At 39.2% G+C, this 25,913-nt stretch overlaps 1 protein-coding gene across 2 annotated transcripts in view; it reads left to right on the top strand.

Annotated features, from left to right (window-relative positions):
* cacna2d3a (calcium channel, voltage-dependent, alpha 2/delta subunit 3a) overlaps window positions 1-25,913 on the top strand; it is a 104,389-nt gene that overhangs the window by 23,645 nt on the left and 54,831 nt on the right. For both annotated transcript variants that reach the window (XM_020619729.1, XM_020619721.1), the window contains exons 4-10: window positions 5,202-5,261; window positions 14,759-14,921; window positions 18,929-19,060; window positions 19,701-19,912; window positions 22,337-22,411; window positions 24,502-24,591; window positions 25,174-25,287. In XM_020619729.1, coding sequence (XP_020475385.1) covers window positions 5,202-5,261; window positions 14,759-14,921; window positions 18,929-19,060; window positions 19,701-19,912; window positions 22,337-22,411; window positions 24,502-24,591; window positions 25,174-25,287 — 846 coding nt within the window. The remainder of the gene's footprint in view (window positions 1-5,201; window positions 5,262-14,758; window positions 14,922-18,928; window positions 19,061-19,700; window positions 19,913-22,336; window positions 22,412-24,501; window positions 24,592-25,173; window positions 25,288-25,913) is intronic.

Genomic DNA, 25,913 nt, shown 5'->3' with positions numbered 1-25,913 from the left:
AAAAGAGGCCATTTCTATTTGTTGTTTGCATTAATATGAGGAATGTTAGACTTGTCATGGATCTGCTATTTTAGCTTTTCAGTGGATGTTTAAGTCATTTTTAAGTCTTTTTTTTTATTGCTACGCCATCAAACACCTAGATGTGACATTTCCACTTACTATACCTACTTCCATACACTTAATTTTTTTGTCTTCACTTTCCTTTTTCAACATTTTTTATGAATGAATTTAGCACCCTTAAAAAAGAGAAGAAAGGAAAAATTGATTGATTCCTTAGTGCAGACATAAAGTATATTATGATAGTTAAACTTGTTTGTCCCACATTTTGCCTTGATTATTGGTGTATAGATATGAAAGGGATTAATAATGATGTGTTCCAGCCCTTTCCTCCTGTCTGCCCTCCTCTCTGGCACACCACGCTGTCACACTGAGCTTACAGCACTTCGCCACTCATTTTCCTCATTTTGTGAGCTGTCCTCAGTCGCATATCAGATCTCTCTGTCTGTTTGCTTTGAGAGTGATAGCTACTAATGACAAGGCAGAGCCAGGCAGTACATGTCAGAAAAGTGACAGTCTCTTTTCTCTCCTTTTCTCTGCTTGTTTTTATGTCACCAAGAAATCAAAGTTGGATGAATAGGATTGGTTTCTATAGAAAGATGAAATGAGGATGTAGGCTAGAAGGACAGGAAAGGTTGATGTCAAGAGTTCATTCTAAGCCTGAAATGAAAGTATAGAAACTGTGAAGAAAGAGGAAACGTGAGATAAATAGTGAATCCCATTTCCCTCATTTTATTGATCCTTGCTTGACCCGGAAGTCATTCCAGTTCGCCATGATGAAGAATGTCCCAAAGTTCTCTGAAAAGCGAGGAGGCTACCCAGAGGAGCTAAAACCGAGGATGCATGAGTGCATCCTTCACAGAAATCCATTACTGATTGACAGTCCTCCCTATCAGAAATCAGCTGGTGATTGCATGCTTCACAGGAAGGATCAGAGGAAAGGATGTCTCATGTTGGCTAAAATGTGTTTCCTTAGTTCCTCTCTCCTCACAGTTTGTCCTTATATCTTTCCCTTAAATCTTACATGGGTTGGACTAAGAAACAGGAAAAAGACACAAGTGAAGGAAATGCAGATGCAATTAGAGGAACTGGGATTCACCTAATGACAGAGGAGAGAAGGACAACATAGATGGGTTGAGTACATATTTCTTTTTAATCAGCAAACTGCTGAAAATGCTCAAATATTGATTATTGGGATCTATTGTTCCAAAACATGCAATTCCCCTCCCTACTCTTTCACGTTCTCGTTGTATTTCTATCTCTTTACCATGCTGTCTCCTTGGCTTGAACCCAATCTAAATGTGCAAAACAGAGGACGCAAGGTGTCACAGAGCACCTTTCCATTTTGTTGATACTGCAACTCTTCTTTGGCTGGTTTGACAATATTAATTGCTGTCCTCGGTGCTATTGATGGGCTGATCCAAGCCAATCCAGCTCAGCTCAACCCAAACCTCTGTGGATCAGGCCTCTGGCAGAACTAAGACCTGTAGGACCTGCCCTGATGTAGTACAGTAGGCCAACGCTTATAGCAATTCCTCTTATGAGGAATTGCTAATTATCTGACCAAGCAGAATCATGCCAAATTATTCATGTGCACAGCTTACTATGCTTTATTTGTATGAAGTCACAAAGGTAGAGTACAGAACTGATAAATGTAGGTGATCTCAGTTAATTTGGGTCAAAACTGTCAACTGTCACAGTTGTTAAGCCGGTCGGCTCACAAAGCAAGGAGAACCCCAATGGCAGAACAACAGACAGCCGGTAATCACAGTGGTTTACTCAAAGTTTTAATCGACAAAGAGAAGTGTAGAGATGCAAAGACGCAGGACTTGGGTTTGGGGCAAAGGCTGAGGGCTCAGGAGAGAGTGAAGGCAGCTAGGCAGTGTGGTGCTCACAGAAGACAAGTGGAAGATCTGGGGACATGTGTTGCAGAATGCAGAATCTAGGGAGGTTGGCAGGAGGGTGCAGGTCCAGGATGCACAGAGCTGGGAGGCACAAAGAAACACAGGGCACAGGAATCTACCAGGTCAACAGGTACGAGATAGGAAAAATTGCAGGCACAAGTACATTGCATGCATAGCAAAACAAACTGGCATGGAGGAGACACCAGAGCTCTGGTTAAAAGCAGTGGTGTCAATAGCTTGAACCTGTGCCAGCAAGCACACCTAGTTGCTCGTCATAATTGTCAGGTCGGGGAGGTGAGCGTTGCTCAGCCAAAGACCTAACAACAGTGAATTTGAACCCAAAGTAGAAATGCAGGCTGAGCCAGCATCATACAGCACCACTAGGGATGGTTTTAGGTGAATCTGTTTAGAACTGTAGTTGACTATTTCAGGACAATGTTCAGATTCAAGCTGTTGCCCACCTCTTATCTTGGTCCACCTGCCTGTGATTCTCTGACAGTGGCTGTTAGCATAGCTAAGCTATACATGACAGCCTTCACTAACTTTCAGGGCTTTAATGTTGTATTCATAATGAACCGGTATTTGTTAAGGTCAGTAGCTTCAACCATCAAGAAACCCACTACAGGAAGCACAGTTCAAGAGCAATAAGCCAATCACGTTGACAGCTTAATGAGGGGGGATCGTTTATGAACTTTTAAAGTGTAAACAAGCTGAATCCTTTGTCAGGAAAATCATAATCACAGGATGTCAGATAATGAAAGGAAGTGCATAACTGGAAATATCAGAGAAATGGACTATGAAATTGTTAACGCAACATTTTGTTTCCTGTGATTTGATCTCGGCTAAAAACAAATCGACAAATAAAATGAGTCTGAGGGAATTAAGAGGAAATGGAGTCTGACAAACCAGACCAGGGTCGGGTCTAATCAGGTTTGTGCTGACAATCAAAGCTCTGTAGAAAAGATGGAGACCAACTGAGACACATCAGGGATCTGTAATCAGGTACAGATGCCAGATTCTTCTTCTCGCACTAACAAATCTAATCCAGTTACCACAGCAGGTCTTGTTAGCGTTCAGCATTTACTCCTGTCAGTTACAGTGAAGGTTTGTGAATGTGCATGTTTGTGTATGAGCGTATGTGCATTTTCAGGGAGAAAACGGGGCCTGCCTTTCTGACTGTGTCAGTTTAATTATTGCTGTCATCTCATATTGAGTCTGAGCCTCGACAAAACAACTTGAGAGGAAAAGTCATTTCCTCTTGCTTTTTAAACTGCATCATACATTTTGGCAGGACCACCTATTGACAAAAATACATGGCAGGCACATTTGAATATGCAAGACACACACCAGCTTATGAGTGTACACACTCGCATACGCCCACAGCAACAGAACATGCACACAAAGACAAACACACCACCTGGAGTGTTCATGCTGGTGATGTGGTGGAATTGAAATTCACAGGCGTGAGTAGCACCTCCTTATCTCTAATCTGTTTTTCCGACTGAAAAACTTCCTGCTAGTATACAAGTTATTTTTGCCCTAGAGCTTTAACTCCTATCTTCCAGCATGGTACACTGTAAGTTACCTTACATGAATAACGTGCCAGAACAAGTTATCTGCAGGTGGGAATCAAGAGTTTAAATGTTCAGTAGAGTGCAGCAGTGATAAATGTATTGATGGCCATGCCTAAATGAATGTGTTTGTGTGTGTTTGTGTACATGTGACAGTTTTTTTTTTTGTCAAAAATTCTTCTGACACATTTTGTCAGGCAGTCTTACAAATTGCTACATTCGCTCGTGCTGCATACTCTCACAATCAGTGATTGGCATTTGCAAAAGTGACTGTGAGACAGAATAGGTCAAGGGGCCAATATCTTAATTTTTCAGCTGAGAGCAACATTAGCACTTAAGCATGCACATGCACACACACAACATGCTGAAAAGTGTGTTTCTATCCACACTGTCTGACATTTTGCTGGGAGTGTGTGACGAGACCTTTAGGGGGTTATTCTTCATTTCTCTCGCATTCTCCCTTTATTCTACCATCATTATTTTTGCTTGTTCCTACAGCACGTTTTGTTGTGAATCTTCAGCAGATGCATCTTCTTGAGGTTTTGTGGTATCTATAAATACCTGGACACACACATAGGCACTAGTACGCATGTTTTCGTGCAGCCGTAAGAGCTTCTTATTCAGTTCAAAGGATCTGTCCAGGCCCTTTCTGCCACAGAGGCATTTACTATATCTTCCTCTGTCCTCTGTCAGCCTATCAGACCAAGAAGGTTGCAAAAGAAACGTATCCATGAATTGATAACTGAATGGAATCAAGCACAGAATAATATGCAATAGCCAGGTGTGTTGCTATGGTGAAGAAAATGATTGGCCAGGCTCTAGATTACAGTGTTCGCTTCCCAAAACAACCTGCCTGCGCACGCACACACACACACAGAGCTCAGTTGGAATAAGCTGGCTGATTGCAGTAGTTTTACGAGTAAAGCCATTTGAATGGAAATGTGCAGTGGAACTGTATTACCAAATTTCATAGACATGGGGATCAGCTGTGAATGAGAGAAATGATTTGCTATGAGAACATACCATGCACATCATAGTTGGACATAGAAAGAGGTTTGTGTGTGTGTGTTGGTGACTGAGGGGAGGAGAGATCCCTGCCTATTATCATTTATTATTTTGCTGAGCACATTTTCCTCAGAAGTTTACTGTGATAGGGACTGTGCAACTTGCATTTTTCCATGATTATCTCTCATTTGAGGATGATTACAATTGCATTATGCTGCCTCCTTTTGACAAAAAGCTGTTTCCTAAAAGATGATAATTCCCAAACAGAGAGAGAGAGAGAGAGAGAGAGACAGAAAGATGGGGAGAGAGAGCACAACATTGATTCAAAGACACACGGGCAGCAGGCTGCAGCAGCATGAAGGCAATGATAGACTTGGTGTGTGTGTGTTGTAGAGAGAGTGCATGTGTTAAAACAGCATGAACTGATGAAGGAGTTTGCTGTGGTAGTGTCCAAAGAACCTGAGGCTCTCATTACCTCTAATGTGGAACCATTTAGCAAAATAGCCTCTTTTAAGAAAGCTGGTAAAATGTCTGTGTGCTGTATAGTATATATGTTTGTAGTGTTGCTCTTGTATGAATGTTTCTTTTCATATTATTTTTTGAACCACTAATCAATTCACATTTGTATTAAAGCTATTATATTTCTCCTCTTGTCCTCCTGCAGAGACTGGTGGAGGCTGCAGAAGAGGCTCACTTACAGCACGAGGAGGATCCAAACTTGCAGGTGCGTATCTACAGTATGTGCCTTGTTGAGCTACACTATATTTTGAACACGCAAACACCATTGCAGTAAATATGTGTGTTCCCTATTCTTGTAAGCTCATTAATTCATGCTAAAAATAACGTATCCTGCATGCAAGTGTTTCTGTGATTGGTGCTCAGTGTGAGAAAAGGCCAAGTGAAGCACAGGGAGAGAAGTTATTAAGAAACTTGTTCTATACTCTGCCTTGCATGACTAGACTTTGACACCCTTCATCTTTTAAAAGTGTGGCAGTCTGCATCTTCCCATAATCATTTTGTCAGCAGATATCTCGATCTGTCATTGTAACACTCTCATGTAACTGGCCTTTGCTGAGATTTTTTTTTTTATTTTGGTAGCAAAATAGAAGTTAGTATTACATATTTTAGTGATGTTACAAATTATGTTGTGTATTATTAATAATACTTGCTGCTGATACACTGATTACAGTCCGGTCTACTCATATAGGTTGTCAGTCAGTATGATGATGATGAGTTTGCAGATTTGGGCAAATGCATTCAGCTAATCGTATCTATATACACACCCCCAAACTCAGCTTCTGCTCTCATGGTTCTGCCTCAGATCCATTTGAGCAGCTTAAATTTTTAGGCTGCATTTTTCTATATATGTGTGTGTGTGTGTGTGTGTGTGTGAGCCAGAGATGGAGCAAGACAGAACTGTGTGCACTTGTGATGTTTTTACCTAGGTTTGTGGCACATCATGTGCATCTCAGAACAGACTTTATTAAAGTAGGAAGAGCAACAGCAGAAACTTGAGTTTTAAAGAGGAAATACGATGCTTCGCCATTTTGGGAGCATTAGCTGTAAACTACTTTTAAAGTCTCCACTGTGTGTGTATGTGTGTTATGTAAGCCTGTGTTTGTGCCTATGACTGAGTACATGATTACTCCATGGGCTCTTTATGGCATTACAGTGAACCTCCCCGTGGTTTTTCTACTGTCATGGATCATTAACGAGGGTCAGTTACTACAGTGAATACTACAGTTAACCACTGACTGCTGCCCAGTTCTGAATTCTTCTGTCATCTCTTATGGTCACCTGCTTGATTCTCCACGTCTGTTCTATCAAAGAAATTTCCACTTCTAACACTTCACCGATGCTTTAAAGAGAAGTGACACATGGCAATAGTGAGTCTGTTTGGTTTGGATATTGTATATAAATGGTGTGTGTGTGTATGTACGTATGTATATATATATATATATATAAAAAAAAACTGCTTTAAACTTACCAGGTTTATGTAATTATAAAAAATTGATTGTTTTTTTGTATTGTTAAAAGATGCCACCCTTTGTCCTGGGATATCTGATGAGTATTTTTCACAGTTTTTAGAACATTTGTCAAATAATTGAGGAAATATTTTGTAGATTACTTACTTATAGAGACAATTGATGCATAGCTATAGTGGCATTTGAAGGAGAAAGAAATTAATTAGCTGTACTTCACATATAGTTTAAGCCTGAGTGCTGGATGAGTGCATCTGTCACTTGTAGACACTTGTCTGTATGTTTGTGTTGTCATATGCTGCTTGAGGCGAAGCAGCACTATGTGGGCTCACAGCAGTGCTTTATGCCAGTAATTACTTGGCAGCGATGAGATGGGCCTAGCAAAGTGAATGTCCCTCTGTTTCGGCTTTAATGACACAGCTACAGAGCTGATAATGGCTGTTAGACAGCCTGCGGTGTAATGTAGCATTTCACAGTGTCTAGGACTGAGTGAGATTCCATTAAGTCAAGCCAATATAACTTTATACAAGACGATACATTATATTAGCATACCTGCATTATCTGTATGCCAAAAAAGTGTAGGAATGGGAAATAAATAAGTTGGAAGATGAGATAAAAAACGATGAATGTGTTTGTGTCGGGAAAAACAAAATAATGACAATCGTGTGTACTGTTGCTTGTGGGTACGGCGTGTGACCACAGCAGTAATGTCTAGTTTAATCAGAGAAGAATATAATGGCAGAAAAATCCACGCCACAGAGTTGATGGATTGGGTATTGAGAGCAAATAAATAAATGGAACACATTAAACTATAGAGCACTCATTTTAGTACCTTTAGTAATAATATCATAAAATCCTCCTAATAAAAATATATGCTTATTTATACATTTTTATAAAACTGATGTTCCTATTATACATGTCTAGTGTACTGTCATTCTCTCAGTCTTCATCATCATTCTCTCTCCCCTCACCTGTGCTGCTGTTACCACCCTGATGATCCATTTGGTCTGCTTAGGGCCTGACTGACAGGTAAAATTATGCTGACTAAAGCAATTACAATGTTCAGTGGAAGATTACAGAAGGACAGATCTACTGCTATCAGTCTCTCTCACCACCACCACCACCACCACCTATATTCTTACATCTGGCACAAATAAACCCCTGCTTAACTAGCCTGACTATTGTTAAGCATCCATATTGTGCCCATGTTGGCGTGCGTGTATCTGTGCAGGGTTTTCAGCTCCTCTTGGCAAATTATTTTTCAGCCCTTTTCATGACTAATTTTGTTTTTGCACTGAGCCGATAAAATGAAATGGTTGAGCATTCTGTAGCTATGATCACAATTCTCTATCTTTTTTTTTATCTTGCTGCTTACATGCCTTTTTTTTACTTGGATCTACATTTTTGTGAGCCTGTACCTGCTTGTTTCTTTCTGCACAGCTCTGTTGGTTGTATTTCTAATAATGCTTTTTACTGCAGAAAATGGTGAATTTATGTTAATTATCATGACCTGTGCTAAAAATACCACATCCATGCTGTAGGGTGCAACCTCCTCCATCACTATTTGGAGTTTATTCTAAAGTGTGTGTGTGTTTTATTTTGCTATTGGATACATACGTATTTGGCTGGCAGTGGTTTGATAGGAATTTCCTTATCTATCCTTTCCAGAGCTCTTCTGCTTCCGTGTGAAATTGGCACGATAATCTGCTGTGATTTTTTTCCCACCCCCTCTCGTTTACCCACAATGCTCCTGTACTGTAAATAGGGAAACAGAGAGCAGTCTCTCATACCATCTGCAGCCAATGAAATCCATCCTTGGAGGTTAGAGAAAAGCAGCCAATTGCGAAGCCTGATGTTGACTGCAAGTATAGCCTCAGTCTGGTGAGAATAGTGAAAGAAAATAAAGCATAATCATTTTTTCCTCTCATTCTCTTTTGTTCTTAAACTCCCCTGTGTAGGGTATTACCATAAACTGTATTATTACTGTGAAAAAATATTTGAGTGCTTGTGTACCCAGAGTACTCTTGGCTTCACTGTCCTGTTGCATGGATGGCTAGTGATGCAAAGATAGGATTTTTAAGCCATTTATTCAAGAGCTACCTATGCCCCCTGGTCATTTCCCATCACTTTCCACACTGTGGGAGCACTGTTTTTCCTCTTTCCCAGCTGTGAAGAAAACATCTAGAGAGGTAGGTGAGGAAAAGAGTAAAGTCAAAAGTGATGCTGAAAGTTAAAACTGAACACCAGAGAGTGGAGCATCACGGTTAACCCCCCCCCCCTTCAAATGTGGTCTCCTTTCTGTCTCACTCTCTCTTTGTCCCTATAGGCTGTTGACTCACTTGTATGCTTTTTGAAGCAAAAGAATTTAATGAAATCAACCTTTAGTCTTTTTATTTGCATGTGAACATATGTATATGGGTCACACACTTACAGTACAAGCAATGTGTGCATGACTGGTTACTGATAGGATACAGAATGTAAATGGGGATCATACACATTTTTTTTAAATCACTGACAATCACAAGTATGGACATTATAATCAAGGCTATAATTTTAAAAATTACACAAAAGATAAAAAGCAATAAATTACACTCCAGAAGGTTATATTAATAACATTGCTCTGTGACATTGTGCAATAGTTTGAAAAAGACAGCCAGTCAACTCTGTGCAAGAAAATAACAGCCTTTACAGTCACCAATAAGGGTGCGCTTCTCTTTAATGCCTTTCTGCACACGTGTCACTCGGCACTGCAAAAGATTGACAGTCAGAAACCAGTAAAGTCCATGTCCACAGATATACTGAAGCCAGTTTATTTATATAGCGTAATTCCTACAGATTTAACATTAAAAGTAATATAAAAATGGAATCAAGGATAAATTAACATACAAAATAATGCTATAAATAGACAGTTTCAAAGTGCTTAATGTAAAGAAATCATAAAAGAGAATAAAGCAAAATGTATTCAGATTTAGTGGAAAGCCTGATTATAAAGAGAAATTTAGAAAAATAAATACAAGTAGACTGTTATTATTTGCAGCGCTGACTGTGACATGTATTTTTATTAGTAACTTGCTCAGGACTCCGGCTTGGGGTGTACCGCTCATTTAGATTCCGATCATGGAAACACAGCTATAACGCGCAGCTGGAACACCGGTGTCCTCGCCGTCAGACTACTGTACTCTGAATGAGATGTAGCTGCTAATAGAGCTAGCTTGGTCAGATAACAAGCACTAACAATCATAGACATATGTTCACTACTCCAAAATGTAAGAACAAATTCTAAGTTGACATTTCCTGGGTAGACTGAACAACTATAGACATATGTTCACTACTCCAAAATGTAAGAACAAATTCTAAGTTGACATTTCCTGGGTAGACTGACCACACATTCTCAGTCTATGTAGTTACTTTAAAAAAAGAATACTTCTTCCACAATAGAGAGTACTGAAAGTTTGATACTTGGAGGCAGAAAATGATAAAAGGTTTAATTTCTATTTACTATATCTTGTTAGTGTTACTGGAGTTATTTAACATATCAAAATCAATGCAGCAAGAACAATTTGATGTAAAACGGTAACTTAAATATGACAGTGTTTTGCCTTATTTATTGAAACAGAGCAGAAATACTGTACAGTATGCTCCACTCTTTATTTCTACTGACACCACCTCCTCCTCTCCCTCTCTGTTTGTCCCACACTGAGTGAGTGGGTGCTGATGGTACATGTGCAATCTCTCAGCATAATGCACTGCAGTGTTAAAGATCAGGTTGTTAAAATCATGATCTAGGATTGCATTAGTGGCACTGGGCACTCCTTCACTCTAATGCTGGAATGGCATGCTGTAATAGACTTGCTCAACACATACACCCACAGTTGGATGCGCGCACATTTCCACACATACTGTACATACACATCCTCAAATGATGTCTGGGAGGATGCACACATACACACCATGGTTTGCCCCTGCCTCTATTCACACACCCACACTCACTCTCACAGTATTGAATCTCGAAAGCTGATGGGTGCAGTTTTAATTAAAATTAAAGCCCACATGCTGTGAATTTAAATAAGTCAATTAACACACTTATAAACTGTTGTTTGTTTTTTACTTATATTCTCTTGCTTTTAACAGCTAATACCTCTGGAGATGTTTTGTCTTGTCTTTTCCTTTTCTCAAACTGACACTTAGAATGCAGAACCAGAACATCTGCACAACTCAGACTGTTTCTCCAAATCAAGTTATTAGTGACTGTTGTAGTGACTTGTATATGCTTTTTAAAAACATATTTTGCAAATTAACTTTCCTATTAAACTTTGTCCTTGAGCGTAAAACAGCTACAGGTGCTGTGAATTGCAATTATTTACAGTAATTTTAGGTAGTAAAGAGGGAGCACAGTCAGTGAAATAGGGGAGGCAAAGCAAGAGAAAGGAGGACTAGACTGAGACAACCTGGCAACTGCAACAATAGCCTCACAGATAGAGCTGATAGTAGCCAAATGTTGGAAACGAGATCTGTATTCATAAGAGACCACGTTTGAGTTAAATACTGGGAAGAGAAAGAAGGGGCTGGGGGGCTTGATGACGACTGCATACAGACGGTGAACAATGGGTAGAAGGAGACTGAGCCAGAAAAGGAAGAGGATAAATCAGGTTGGGAGGGAGAGACACAGGATGATCGAACAGGTACCAACAAGACAATGGCAGAAAGAGAGCAGAGTGAAGACTCAGTGGGACCTGGTGTCCTGCAGGTGCAGTTGGCTAAACCATTGTGTCCCATGTGTGAGTGTGTGCATCTGTGTGTCACCGTGTATCTGTGCTCTATAAACTAACTAAGCTCACAGTTTTTAAGCATTCCAGTTTTGGCTTCAGCTAGTCAAGATAATAGGTTAGAGTCAAATCTTGGTTCTCTGCTGGAAAGCGTGAAAGTGTTTTCTGTTTACTTTAATTATAAGCTACATTGAACTGAAAGGTATTTTGTTTGCCAAAGATCAAGTCTTTAGTCAGACTCATGAAAAAGTGTGTCCACAGCTCCATATAGGTCTATTTTACAGAATGAAAGAAATATTAAAAAATAACTGAACAATCACAAAGTTAAAAACAAAAGTATCAAAGGAAACATTTTTGAAAGTAAATGAAAGTAAAATTATCACATGATGTTTGTTTATTCTCTGCTTGTGTATTTTGTATTGATTTCTTTGGACTGAAAAGCAACATACCGAGAGAGACCTGGGGAGGTTGTGAAGGTGATAATCAGGTTTAGTTAAGGATGCCTTTGGACACTGTGGCTCTCTTTGGCAGAGGACAGAAAAACAGTTGCCAGATGAGGACAGGTCAGGTTCAGCGGAAGCAGGAGATGGATGAACAGGGCATATAAGCAGTTCTCTGGAAAGTGAAACCGTGCCAGAGTTTCTCACTGCCTGAAGGTCATCATTCTTGCAACCTCACCAGATTTTATGCCTCCAGACACTTTTTGTGTCAATGGAAAATTGCAGAAAATATTATCCCCGATGAAGCAAAATGGTGAACAGAACAGGCATATAAAGACGAGATGATGATGATGCAGTATGATCTCCAGCTGATATGCATCAACAGTGGCATTCATTTGGAGTCTGGCCATCCTATGCTATAACTTTCTATCATTTCCTACGCTGTTTCTTTTTTATGATATCATATTATATCATCCTCATCTAGCCTATTCTGTCTTATTGTATCTTGTTCTATTGTCCTGTCCTCTGCCTCTTATCTGTCTCATGTCCTTATTCTTTCCTCTCTTTTAGCTTTCACATCTTTTCTTCTCAATAACATCTTCTATTCCTATTCACTTTTATCATTTGTAATTAAAGAGTTCAGCTGTGGAGATGTTCAAAACTTTTTTAATGTATGTTTTGCTTTTATATAAGGTTTTGTGATTGTTGTTTCAAATGATATGCTGTTGTTTGGTTTGTTGCTATCCTTGGCAGTTCCTGCAACTGATGCCAAAGGCTTTTATTATGAAGAACATTCCTGTCCTTTTTGGTTTTAATGCCATTTAAATAGATATTTTCTTCCTTCCTAAGAGTCTCACTGTCAGAGGTACCCGTCGTGTTGAAAGAATGAAAGAAAATATTCTTGTCAAAGTCCACTAATTTGGATTCATCCTATAGCAGTGAAAAAACAGGTACCATACTGATCAAAGAAATGTAAGGCCGACATTGTAAAGGTCAGTGTAGATCAGATTTTCACAAATGGAGGGTCAGAACCTAAAAGTGACATGCATACTGATATGCTGACTGAAGAAACCTGTGTCTTGCACTGAGTGGCCATGTGTTTTTCTGTTGAATCTCACTATAGCTCTGTACCTGTTGGTCAAGATGCCATTTTTCTTTAGCATGAGTACAGCTCTGTACCTGTTGGTTTTCCAAGCCTGATCATTTAAAGATGCCATTTTTCTTTAGCATGAGTACAGTGAAAGACAAACAGGTCTAAGACAGTTGTTTGTTTGAAAATATATTTTAAGTTTTGTGGCCACATAGGCATAGAAAGAGCACTGTGAATGAAAGAGGGAAAACATGAGTAGAAATATGCAACACTGCTCTCACCTTGAAATATCAGTTTTCCCCTTGATGAAAGGCTAATAAGCCTAATCAGTACTGATTAATTACATCGATAGGTGCTGTGTTTACCAGCCTAATTGATGGCTTTATCTGGGTTTTGCACCGCGCTGAGGGGATGATGGTGATCCTCAAGAGGAGCTAAAAACATTTAGCCCAAATGAAGGTTGCTGGTGCTAGAATAGCAAAGATACTACATAGGGTGGTGGGACTGAATGTTTCTCAGGGCATGCTGAAGAAAGATCCACTGAAATTAATGTCAGGACAGTAATATGTCTTTGGTCCAAGGGCTTGTTTCAGGTATATTTGGTGATGAATTAGCAATGCATAGTGACTCTTAACTCTGTATTTTATGCAGTCTTTGCCACAGAGATTCACTCTTCAATCAGACCTATGGTCTTTTCATTTCCACCTAACTCATCCTGTAAAAATCAAAGTCTGAGAGTTTCTGTCCCCCTCTGAATGATAACACATGTACTGAGGCTCCTGAATTAGACTCTTGAGAATGGCAGTTCATTCTTCTCAGAGGGCCTTTTCAAATCCTATTCTCTTGGTCATTACAGGAGAAATCAATGCAGCCTTAAGCCATGTTATCACCACCATTCACTTCCAATGGAAAAACAGCTAGTGCTTCTGTCACTGCTGCTGATAGTGAAACCACTAAAGTATTTTTTATTGAAGTAGTAAATAAAGGTTGTCCTCCATTGGCTATGGCTTAACACCAACCAAACTCACCAGCTGTATAACTGAAAGCGTGTTGAGGATATCAACTAGAGAGTACTCAGAGTGCAAACCTCTGCCAAGGCAGCTCACTGTCCCCATGATGCCATAACACCTACAAGAAATATTTCCATGATAGTTTGACACTATAATATGATTCAGTGACTATGAAAACCTACCACTAGCATTTGGAATCACATTGATATCAATAGATGAACATTTTTCAAAAGAACGAAATCTTAGTTTTGGCAATTTTCTTCAGGATCTTGCTCAGTAACTTTTGAAGCTGTATCAAATCTGTTGACAACCAACTGAATCAGCAGGGTGTCAGCTAGAATTTGACCGTCTTTAGCATTGGATACAGATCACAATTTGGTGTGTGGCATCTTATGTGGATGTTATCTTCTCTATGTGTTGTTCATTTATATGTCAGCAGACAAGGATATGCATGTTTTTGCGTTTTTACTCTAAAATGCCAAATTTTCTTTTCAATAACTTGAGCATCTGTTTGTTATGTTCTGTTCTGTATCAGCTATAGCCTTTGCAGGCTGTGCCCCTGTATGGTGTCTCAGACTTCAGAGCCTTTGGACTGCAGGGAGCCTTGTGCTCTATATTTATCTAGCTCTGTGATTTATTAATAGTCTCCTCAGTATGCGCAGTACTAAAAATATGATGAAGGCAGAGCACCACATGCAGTGTCTAGCTTTGAAGAGAGTGCGCAGAGGCTGAGGAAAGATTTGTCAACTCAGCACCTTGCCATTTTAGCAACATGCACACCTGGGATGATCCAGGAATTCAGGTTACCTACGTGTGCAAACTAATCTCGACACAACGGTTAAGTGATCCAGCCATACAATGAATCCAATTCAGCAAGGTTTAGTTGTTACCTCATGTCTTATTGCCTTGTGTCATGTTTCCCTCTATTTCTAGTATGAATACTTCAATGCAGTGCTGATCAATGAGGTGGATGAGGAGGGTAATAGTGTCGAGCTGGGGGGAGAATTCATTCTGCAACCTAACGACCACTTTAACAACCTGTCAGTCAACCTCAGCCTCAGTGTGGTCCAGGTGCCTACGAACATGTACAACAAAGGTATGTGTGCTACCTCTAATTTACAGTAAAAGTAAGCATTTACAGTATATGTAAGTATACAAAAAATGCTGTGTTTAACACTTTAAACCTAAAAAAGCAATAAGAAAAATATCATGTATATCTTAACCTCTCAAAAACCACATTTGTTGCCATATTGTTCAATAATTTGGTCAATTGAAATCACTGCAATCAGTACTGCAGTATGTGTGCTTGTACATATGGATGTGCAGTACATCTTTGTCAGGTGGAGGATTTGAGTTCATTAACTGTAACTCATTGCATTATCCCTACCACACACTGACTTAATTAGCAGTTAAATAATCAGGCATTCTTCTAATTTACCATTTACCGAAGTCCAATCAGTGAAGCCATGGTCCTGTACAATGCTCAGTGGACAAAATGAATGTCATGTCGGCTTAACCCAGCTACCACAGGCAAAAAAAATTATATGGGGGGGGAGGAGTAATTGAGAAAGAAAGTAGGTTAAGTAAGGCTAATGGAAGGTCTGAGCAACAGATTAATTACAGCTAGGTGGAAAAAAGAGAAAAAGCAAGTGAGAGTGACAGGAGGAGAGTGAATGAAATGGAAAGGAATTGAATGAAAGTACTCAGAGAGGTTGGCAGGCTGGCAGATGGATCCAGGAAGATGAAGAGTAATTTTGAGTTGATTCTCATGCAAATGAGTAGAATCATGCACGCAGACACACAGCTTTGAGAGTTTTATATCTGTGAGTTTTGTTCACTGAGAGTGATCACGTGACTATATTGGCTAGGACCTCGGGGAGTTCATTATTGAGCAGAGCTCCACTGTTCAGCAAAAAGAATCTGAGAGACTTGTCCTTGGGAAAGAAAACAGCTTGTGAACAATTCTTTAAAACAACTGAAATCATTCTTACTTAAATTGTTCTCTTTGGGGATGCATTTGCAACCTTTAACTTGTTTAATAACACAACATTGTTAGTACTGTGAACAAGAATTAATATTTTCTTTGTATCACTTTTATCCAAGAGGATAGCAGGTGTTCAGATACTGAGAGGTAGTGTACGTTGCTGGCAGAAATTAGCTAGTCAGTTGCTGTGGTACAATCCACAGTATCTATAAAATACCATAACTGTCATTGCAGTAATAGGGTGCTGTAGTTTTTAATCACAGCAAGTATTAGACTACAGTAACAGGCATTCCAAATTAATAACTGTAAAATATTACAAGTGAAGACACTTTTTGTTCCAAAATTAATTTTATTCTAACACTTAATTCAATTTTCAACATTTTAAAATTGAAAATACTAGATAAAAATTAAACTGTTCAATTAAGAGTGGAAATTTAAATAAAAAAAAACTAAATATGAACACAAAGCTGTACCATTTAAACTTTAAAATCTTTAAAATGTTAAAGACTGACTTTTATTGTTCAAAAGAAAATTCTGCTTCCTTAACTGGATATTTCTTCCTGGTGTGGAGTCTTTCTTTCAGTGGAAGGATACCAAGACATTACTGATATAGAAATTTACAGGCCACACTGAATTGTGCTATTACAATTTTCATTCACTCCTTACTTACCATTAGAAAAACCACAATATATTTATTAGCACTGACAACACTACATTAAAGGGCAGTAGCATAGTACAATAACAAATACAGTATTACATAGAACACACACACAAGGCATTTGATAAATATACCGACCAATCTCTGTCATCTGAAGCATTTGTGGTGCTGAAGAGCTGTCCTCTGCACTTCATACAGTGGCAGAACTGATGAATTGGAAGTCAAGTCCATGGTAGCAGAGAGTTTCGTGCCCCTGGGGATTAATCGCAGGAGGAACACGTCACATCAAACATCCACCTTCCAAAGTCACATTGCAACCAAAACATAGCCAACACCACCAGAATTTATGAGGCTGCATGACAGGATTATGTACCATGGCTACAGTGATGCTGCACACACATTTGCAGCAGGTTGCTACATTCCTATGCCCGTACACTTTCTGAACCTTTATGCTCTCTAAAAATGAAGTGTTCATATCCATGTGAGCACATTCACACACTCACACACCCATGTTTGTCTTCCTTTCTTGTGGGAACTTTACATTAACGTAACATTTATTTTCTGGACCTTTACCCTAGCCTTGTCCATAACCATTGCTTGCTTAACCCTAACATTAACCATGAACTAAGTTATCACCCTAAAATTCAATGATTTACGAGGTGTGGACCAGCATTTAGCCTGCACGACACACACACACACACATTATCAACTCTTCTCTGTTTCTACTCATGCTTCCAGTCCTTGGTAAAACCCTCCTCCTCCTTAATCATTGTTAAGTAACCTAATAAAATGAAGTTGATTTCAGCCTAGATTGCTCAGTCTGGTGCAGAGGGTAACCTGCACATTTCTACTTTTTATTCTGAGTACATTTGTAATGTAACTATAGTATATGGAATCATGGGAGCTCTTTTGATCAGATTGAATTAAAGGGTACATTAGTTGAGATGAGTTGAAATGACAGCTTAGAGGGAAAGCGGAGCCCATACTCTGTCCCTCATCAGTTTGTAACAGACACTCAAACTGTACCAGAAGTGACTGTATTGTTGTGTAAATGAAGCCTGGATCAAATTCAGCCTCCTCTCTACTCCACTCCATAGAGTTGGATGGGTGTTTACTCTCAAAAGAGGGCTTGATGTGTTAGCTTCCAGAGGACTAATTCAATCATGGCTTATTGGCATGACTGTTGACAGTACAACAATGTTGCCAGCATAGGAGATGATGGGAAATCTGTTATCTGCTTTTCTTCCTTTCTGCCTATTAGGTACTTGTCTGTCTGTCTGTTTCTCAGTAATTTTCTGCCTGCCTTTCTGTCTACCCTCCTGGCTTTTTAAATCGCTCTCTAAAGGCTTTTGTGTATCTGTCTTTTTGTATTATACATCTGTCTGTCTGTTCATCCTTTTCTACTTTCATCTTCCCCACCCCGCTTTTGAATAATGGAAAATTTGAAGCTGTAATAAGCTTGACTGTCTGGTACTAAAAGTTACATTTAGGACAAAAATTGTAAAAGGAAATCTTCAGCAATTGGATATGCCCCATCATATATTACAGCTAGTATGGAGAGAATCAGTAACAGCTCTATCACATATTATCTACAGTAGATGCAGGTGGGTATACTTGCAGATAGGTTGCACACATGCTGCCCTACAAAGGTAGAGAGCAGTAACTAACGAAACAGTAAAGCTGAACAAACCGGTTGGCTGGTAAACTGTGTATTATATACAAGATGGTGATCAATGAGTAAATTTAGTTCTAGGTCTAGCTGTGACTATGTCACCACATAACGTTTATCTGATGTAAATCTTTTTACCTTAGTTATCATCTTGACATCTTGCATTTCCAGATACAGCATTGTTTGAACAAATAAGTTTTAATATCAGTATCTTATTAATTATTATAGCCCATAAAAAAGCTAAGAAAAACCAGAGTCCTCATCTCCAAATTTCAAGTCCAAGCCAAGCCAGGAGGACTCAAGTCGGGCTTGAGTTCGAGTCCTGGACTCAAGTTCTACAACACTGGTTTTTAGCTCTATTTTGAAGTAACTGTAATATGCTGTTTTCTCTTGAAATAATGTATGTCACAAAGCCAGATTCAGGTCTTAATTCAATGTGGACAAAAAATGTAGTTATTGCACTTTGCCTTTGTAATTTAGAATAGTTTATAGTACTCCCTCTGTTCCAGTTTTCTTTTATCTCTAATTCTTTTTTTCTACTCCCATCTTTTTTACTTTGTTTTCTACCAACACTTTCCCTGTATCTCTGTGTAATGAATAGGTCCTGATAGTGATCTGTGGAGGTGCAGTGCATGATATGATATTACAGTGATAGGAGTAGACACACAAAAAAATGCCTGTTCCAAACTCCTGGACTGTAAAAACTTTGCTAACTTTTTCTCCCATATAATGCTGCTTCTTTCTTCTCTGTGCTTATCTTTGTCCCTCGATTTATTTCCCTTTAATTCTTAGACTCTGCTATTGTCAACGGAGTGTACTGGTCTGAGGCCTTGAACAAAGTGTTTGTGGATAACTTTGAGAGAGACCCATCACTCATATGGCAGTACTTTGGCAGTGCTAAAGGCTTTTTCAGACAGTACCCAGGTAAGTGTGTGTTTGTTTGTGAGGGTGGGTGTGTGTTGGGTTGTGGGCAGGTATTTGTGTCTGTAATTAAGTTGCTCTCTCCCTGTAGATGAACAAGAGGTGTGTGGGAATCTTCAGTGACTCACAATAAGAGACTGGAGGCTAGCAGAGTGAGAGAGAGCAAGGCCGGGTGGTGGAGATAGGGGCGGGGGTCAAGAGATAGGAAAGCATTTGTACTGTAGGTATATAGGGGCTGCAATTAACGTTTGCAGGTAATGTGTCTTGTATATAGGAAGTAGATTATTGAATGGAACAGATAAATAAGCACATTTTATGGAGCATTGATATGAGAAACTCAAAGGGAATGCTTCTCTGGCTTAAGTTTTTCCTCCGCTGAGGAAGTTAACACAGCTGACAATGTGTTCTGTGGATGTTTGCATTGTGATGCCTACATGGGGTGAGGTTCTAGAAAGATATGCTGCTGTGAAATTCTTGAGTGTAATTCAGTGCTTTGAGCAGTACAGTCACCTTCATTGTATTGGGGTGACAGCACAAATCTCAAATCTATTTCTGCATATATACCACTAAAAGTAAGTCAGAAATGCAACTCTAGCATCACTGCAAATTTATCTGTTGTTTTTATCTTGCGATGCTCTTCAAGGGATCAAATGGAAACCAGACGAACATGGGGTCATAGCTTTTGACTGCCGGAATCGGAAGTGGTACATCCAGGCTGCCACCTCTCCAAAGGATGTAGTCATTCTGCTGGATATCAGTGGCAGTATGAAAGGCCTCAGGCTTACTATTGCCAGGCAGACTGTCTCCTCCATACTGGACACTCTTGGAGATGATGACTTCTTCAACATTATTGCTGTAAGGCCACACACATGTAAGGGGGGGTGCATAAACTACTTAACCTTTGTGTTTTTAGATTCAGTTAGATACACACAAATGCACCAATACACAGGGCCACATCCTCTCCTCCTCAGATCAGAGGAAACGCTGGACCAAATCAGCTTTTCCTCCTGTTACATTCACAACCAATTAGCACTCAGCTGAATGAGGGTTTGAATTGCAAAAGAGACCGCTGTGATTGGATCCCGCCTGAGGCACTGAAACCGCTGTTATCACATCTCAGTCTGATGATACTCCACGAGTGTGTGTGTGTGTGTGTGTGTGAACATGCACTTGCACATGTGTGCATGTTTCACATCAAAATGTAGCTAGTCACTTTGCCAACCTCTATTCTCTTTCTCCAAAAAGCAGTCTTTACAAGGGAATGAAATCACAATAATGTTATTTTGAAAGTCATTCTTTTGAAAAATATAAGAACTGGGGCACAGATGGAAAAAATAAAATTCCAAGGCACTCTTCTAGAAATAAAAAAGTCTTTATTTAGCTGGCTCTCATGATTAAATACATGTTCAAACATGGGTTACAGCCCACATGTAGCACGTGTAACCTTCAATACACAGTTTTCCCTTAAGTAGATATAAGGTATTTACAGATACCTGATAACAACAGGAAACCTATCATCCTATTGATTGCAAAGAACAAACACTCTTCAGCAGGTGGCCTCACAAGGAACCTAAACACATACTTATATATTGTATATATATATATAAATATATACAAGAAATTATCGCACTAAGCTGGATCAAAAACAATAACTTATGGTCATAAATAGAATATGACCTACACTAAATGCATGTTAGCCTACAGCAAAAAATAAGCTATTTAAAATTCACCAAAATGAACTAAAATCAATGTCATCATTCTGTCCTGAATAGTATGTGGCCTGAAGTTGAACTGTATTTAGTTTTTCTCTGAAGCAACAATTTCAAACAGTTGCCTCCTTTAATGTTCTTTTTTTTATGGTTTCTAAACCTTCAACTAAAAGAGTGTTAGGATTATTGTTATGTCCATCCTTCCATCCATTATTTATACTGCTTATTCCTGAATAGTGTTGCAGGCAGGTTGGAGCCAGTCCCAGCTGACATTGGGCGAGGGGCAGGGTACACCCTGGACAGGTTGCCAGTTTATCACAGGGCTGACATGTAGACAAACAATCACTCACTCCTACAGGCAATTTAGGGTCGCTAGTCAACCTAAGCTGCACATTTTTGGACTGTAGGATGAAGCCGGAATACCTGGACAGAGCCAACGCAGGTACAGGGAGAACATGCAAACTTCACACAGAAAGGCCCCGGGTCGAACGCGGAACCTTCTTGCTGTGAGGTGACAGTGCTAACACCTGCGCTGCTGTGCCGCCCAATTATTATGTACATCTTGAAAATGTCTAGTCCATAGGATCAGAATCAGCTTTATTGTCCAGGCGTGTTGGACACAGGAGGATAATCCAACTTGCCTTTTCTAATTGCAAGTTTATGTTCAGAAACTCTGTCTTTATGTTGTCTCTTTGTGTTGCCCATATAGAAGCAGCCACAGCTACAGGATAGGTGATATACAACTAATGCAGTGCTGCAATTAATGAAGGATTTTATGTCATATATTATATGGGTCCTAAAATACCAAAATTGCTTGCATTCCTTTATACTGGCATAGTGATGACAAAAACTATATTTGTAAGTAGCCCTCAGAGTCTGAGGGAACAAAGTATTATAACTGGCTGAGAGATGGCTGAGTACAAACCTATCCTGCAGTGTAGGAACTTTTCTGAAACTAATCTCGGGAGGACCTGGGAAAACTTTCATGATGATGGGATAACTCATAAGGTTACAGCTGTAACATATTCTTTTAATGGAGATAAAAATATATAGAAAAAAGGATTTAGACAAACACAAAAGTATAGTTTTCCCCCAAGACTTTCAAAGAGTGTGTCATTATGACTCTTATTTCTTCTTTGGTTGTTTTTTTGTGCTACTTTTTCTGTGTTGCCTTCCATGAAGGAAGTTCTCCCATTTGTGTAAAAAAAAGAAAAGAAAAATGGAGTTGTGAATTTTTTTAAATGTTACACACATACAAAGAGTGACACACTGATGCATTTGCACAGAGACAGATTAGAGAAGAACTGCTGGCTTTGAACAAATGTACTTTCATTTTCTTATGTGGACTTTGAAGTCTGTTTCATACTCGTGCATTAAATTGTGAGTATTATCACAGAATGGCAGGCGGTGGGTACATTGTCTACAGTATAGTATGTGAGATATGCATTTGTGTGTTTCAGTCTGATATTTTCATATTTTGTATTTTATCAAATTGAATTAAACATTTCTATATGTACAGCCTAAAGTCACTGCTATTATTACTCTGACAATTCCATTTTTATTCTTCCAGTACAATGAGACACTTCATTATGTGGAGCCATGTCTGAATGGAACTCTTGTCCAAGCAGACGTCACCAACAAAGATGTGAGCTTCTCTTTCCTTATCACCTATTGTTTTCTCCTGGTACAGTCATTTGAAAATCACTAATGAATATGTGAGACTGAGGCTCTGGACAGGTTCAGATTTAGTATAATAAAATATAAAAACAGTTTATTTTCAAAACGACATGTCACTTTGTCTTATTATATAGGAACAACAGAAATTATTCCTCAAAATATTCCTCAATTTAAAAGCAAACATATATACATAAAGATTTATGATGTTCACCATTTTCTGTATAAAACTGATATTGGGCCTTAACTCACAATAATTATCTGAACCTATGATAAAGATTTTCCTCCAGTTATGTCACAACGGACAGATCATTTATGTTCAAGTGAAAAGCCTTTATTCTTGTTTTTAGTTCCTACTTTTGATGGGTGAGCTTTTGTTTTGCTTTGTTTTTCTTCTAAAAAGTTTCTGAGAGATGTTCCTCTGAGAAAATGAAATGCCAACCAGTGCCTCCAGGTTTGACATCATATTTGACTACTGCAGTACTTGATGATTTAATGTAAAAATGTTCTATCTGACTCACATCACCATAGCACTTACTACTTTTGTGCAGCAAAACCAACTTATTTTCTACCTCATTTTCACAGATTACCTCAGCCTGTATGATGAGATAAGTAACTTGCCATAAAAATCACAACCTTAGGCTTCAGTAAGCTGCAATTTAAGATATTTTTGTTAATTTATTATTATGCCTCTGTAGCCAGGCTTCATTACGCTCACTGCTGTGATCATTTTTGAGTACAAAAAAGCAGAAATGAAGGGTTTGATGGCAAATGTTCTGTACATTTCAGAGCTTTGTGGTGCACTACAAAGGTTTGGGCACATTTGGCATTGCACACACTGTTCCACACACTTTCTGAATCTGCCACTTTAGTACACAGCTGCACCGGGGATTGAACATAGTCCACTGGGCTGAGACAAATAACAGCAATCTGAACTCACACGCACACACATGCAGAGTAAGGTCTTCTCTGCCCCAGGGTACAGCCTTTTGTAGGAAAGGATTAACCTTTTTATCCACATCAAAGTAAAGGTTGTGTCTTTTTGCCATATGGGAGTATTGTCAAGAATGGAGGTTGTTTATGTGCAAATACTTATTGGTGTGTTGTTTGTGTGTTGCCGGTGCTTACGGCTGTGTGTATGTGTGGGTTTGCTCTACATGAGTTAGCTCTGATATGGCTTTGTGCTGCATGCCCCTCTTCCCCGCTGTGTGTTGAGAGACTTTCCTCCTCCCATCAGTAAACAGCAGAAGACAGGAGGAGATGAGTATAGTGGGAGCAGAAGGAAAGAAAGAGAAACGAGCCTGGAAGTATGATGAGCATAGGTCTGGGATGTTCTGAAATCCTAAAAAGAAAGACAGAGCCATATCATAAACTGTACATAATGTCTGTGTTTCTACCAGTAATATAGTCATGTGTAAGAGCTCACCTCCGTACATCAAAACACATTTTGCAGGTAGTTGATTAATCTAAAAACTGTGCTGTACTGTAAATACATTGAACCAGGTAATAGGTACGTATATTGTCAATGCAATGTGTGTGTTTCCTCCAGGCTACTGCAATATAATGCACATGAGATCTATTAGGTTGCTGACAACATTAAACTCACGATTAATTGACAGAGATAATACATCCTATGTGGTATAATCACAACTAAAAACAGCCACACACATAAGCATACAGACTACAAGGCTGTCAGCTAAAGAAAGGCTGAGGGAAAACAGGTTATTTTAGTTCTTTTATTCAGTATGTGACATTTCACTCAAGGATAGTCTGGCGGTTTGCTGTGAAAACTGTTGGTTAAAGACTCTGTGAGGCATTTGGTGCATTCTCTGTTCCCACATGATGGTTAAGTGAATTATTATGTTTCTCTGTGTGGTATGAACAAACAAAATCAATATCTTTGCATTTTTATCTTTTTTACTTTAGCTGCCCCCTGCTCTTGTGTCCACAAAAAAGTAATAATAATAATAATGACCTTAAATGTTTTGCTTTGTTGGTTGCACTTATGTTCTCTGCTTGTGTCACCATGATCATAATGGTTCCTTTCCAAATCTTTCCCAGCATTTCCGGGAGCACCTCAACAAACTGTTTGCTCAAGGCATTGGTATGTTAGACATGGCTCTAACTGAAGCCTTCAATCTTCTCAGTGACGTAAGTAATAGACTCATCCATGATAACGCACGTACACACAGAGGCAGAGAACAAAGAGTTTCATACACAAAGTTAATTAGTGCACTGCAATTAGTAGCTAAATCAACATAATCATGCAGAAACCAAGTAAGGCGCTTGATGAATCAGACTACTGGTTTGACATCTCCTCATAACAAACAAGCAACTAATCAAATGCACATGAGCACGAAGATGCATTTACCTTCCCTTTCTATAGGCTCATATATCAATAACATATATCTATATACTATAAGTGTACATTACAATGACAAATGTTTTCATTCTGATTAATGACTCCTCTCTGTAATCTTAAAATGGTAATGGACCCACAATAGATGCCCTTGTAGCTTGTGTATTTTTGTGTGTATAGGAAAAGGCATGCTATTATTATTCCATTAGCTTCTATGATGTGTAAGTACATTACAAGCTGTAATGGGAAGGAACTAGATGGACTGTTTGGTAAGTGGTTTTATTTCCAGTTGGCCTGAAGAGAAGCTCTGTTTTGTTTTTGTTCACCTGTGTTCACCCTCACGGCCCCCCACCCCTCTTTCTCTCTCTCTCCAGTTCAACAAGACTGGGAGGGGTAGTGAGTGTAGCCAGGCCATTATGTTGGTGACAGATGGGGCAGTGGACACATATGATGCCATCTTTGCCAAGTATAACTGGCCAGAGAGGAAGGTACTATATGAAACACACAAGCACACACATCACTTTATTTTTTTAAGATGGTTAAGCTCTTTTTTGACCAATAGAACCTTTTCCGTTGTTGTTGACGGCTTTGCCTCTGACACAGCTCCTCTCACTTCAGGTGTCCCGCAAGGCTTGACCCTGGCTCCGTTGTTATTCTCCCTATACATGCTGTCTCTAGCACCTATTATAGCAAATCATAATGTTCACTTTCATTTTTATGCCAATGATATACAGATTTATATACTGTTAACACAGGATAATCAAAATCCACTTGCCTTTTTAGATGACTGCATCTGAGACATCAAGAAATGGTTAGCGCAGAATTTCCTGCATCTAAATGACAGTAAAACTGAGTATATGCTAATCAGCAACACATCCAAATTTGCCCATATCACCCCGGTTCAACGCTCGTTGAACTGGCTTCCAGTGCAGTGGAGAGTGCAATTTAAAGTTTTGTTGTTTGTCTTTAAGGCAATTTACGGACTTGCCCCACAGTATTTCTCAGAGTTGCTGACTGTGTATACCCCGCACAGAGCACTGTGATCCGCAGAGCACTGCGATCCGCAGAGCACCTGGCACTGGTGGTCCCACAGTCACAGTACAAGAAGTGGGGC

This window comes from Monopterus albus, unplaced genomic scaffold (genome assembly GCF_001952655.1).
Source record: "Monopterus albus unplaced genomic scaffold, M_albus_1.0 scaffold6.1, whole genome shotgun sequence".
Classification (NCBI taxonomy): Eukaryota; Metazoa; Chordata; class Actinopteri; order Synbranchiformes; family Synbranchidae; genus Monopterus; species Monopterus albus.
The sequence above is the reverse complement of the archived record's forward strand: the minus strand, read 5'-3'. Positions and strand labels throughout refer to the sequence as shown.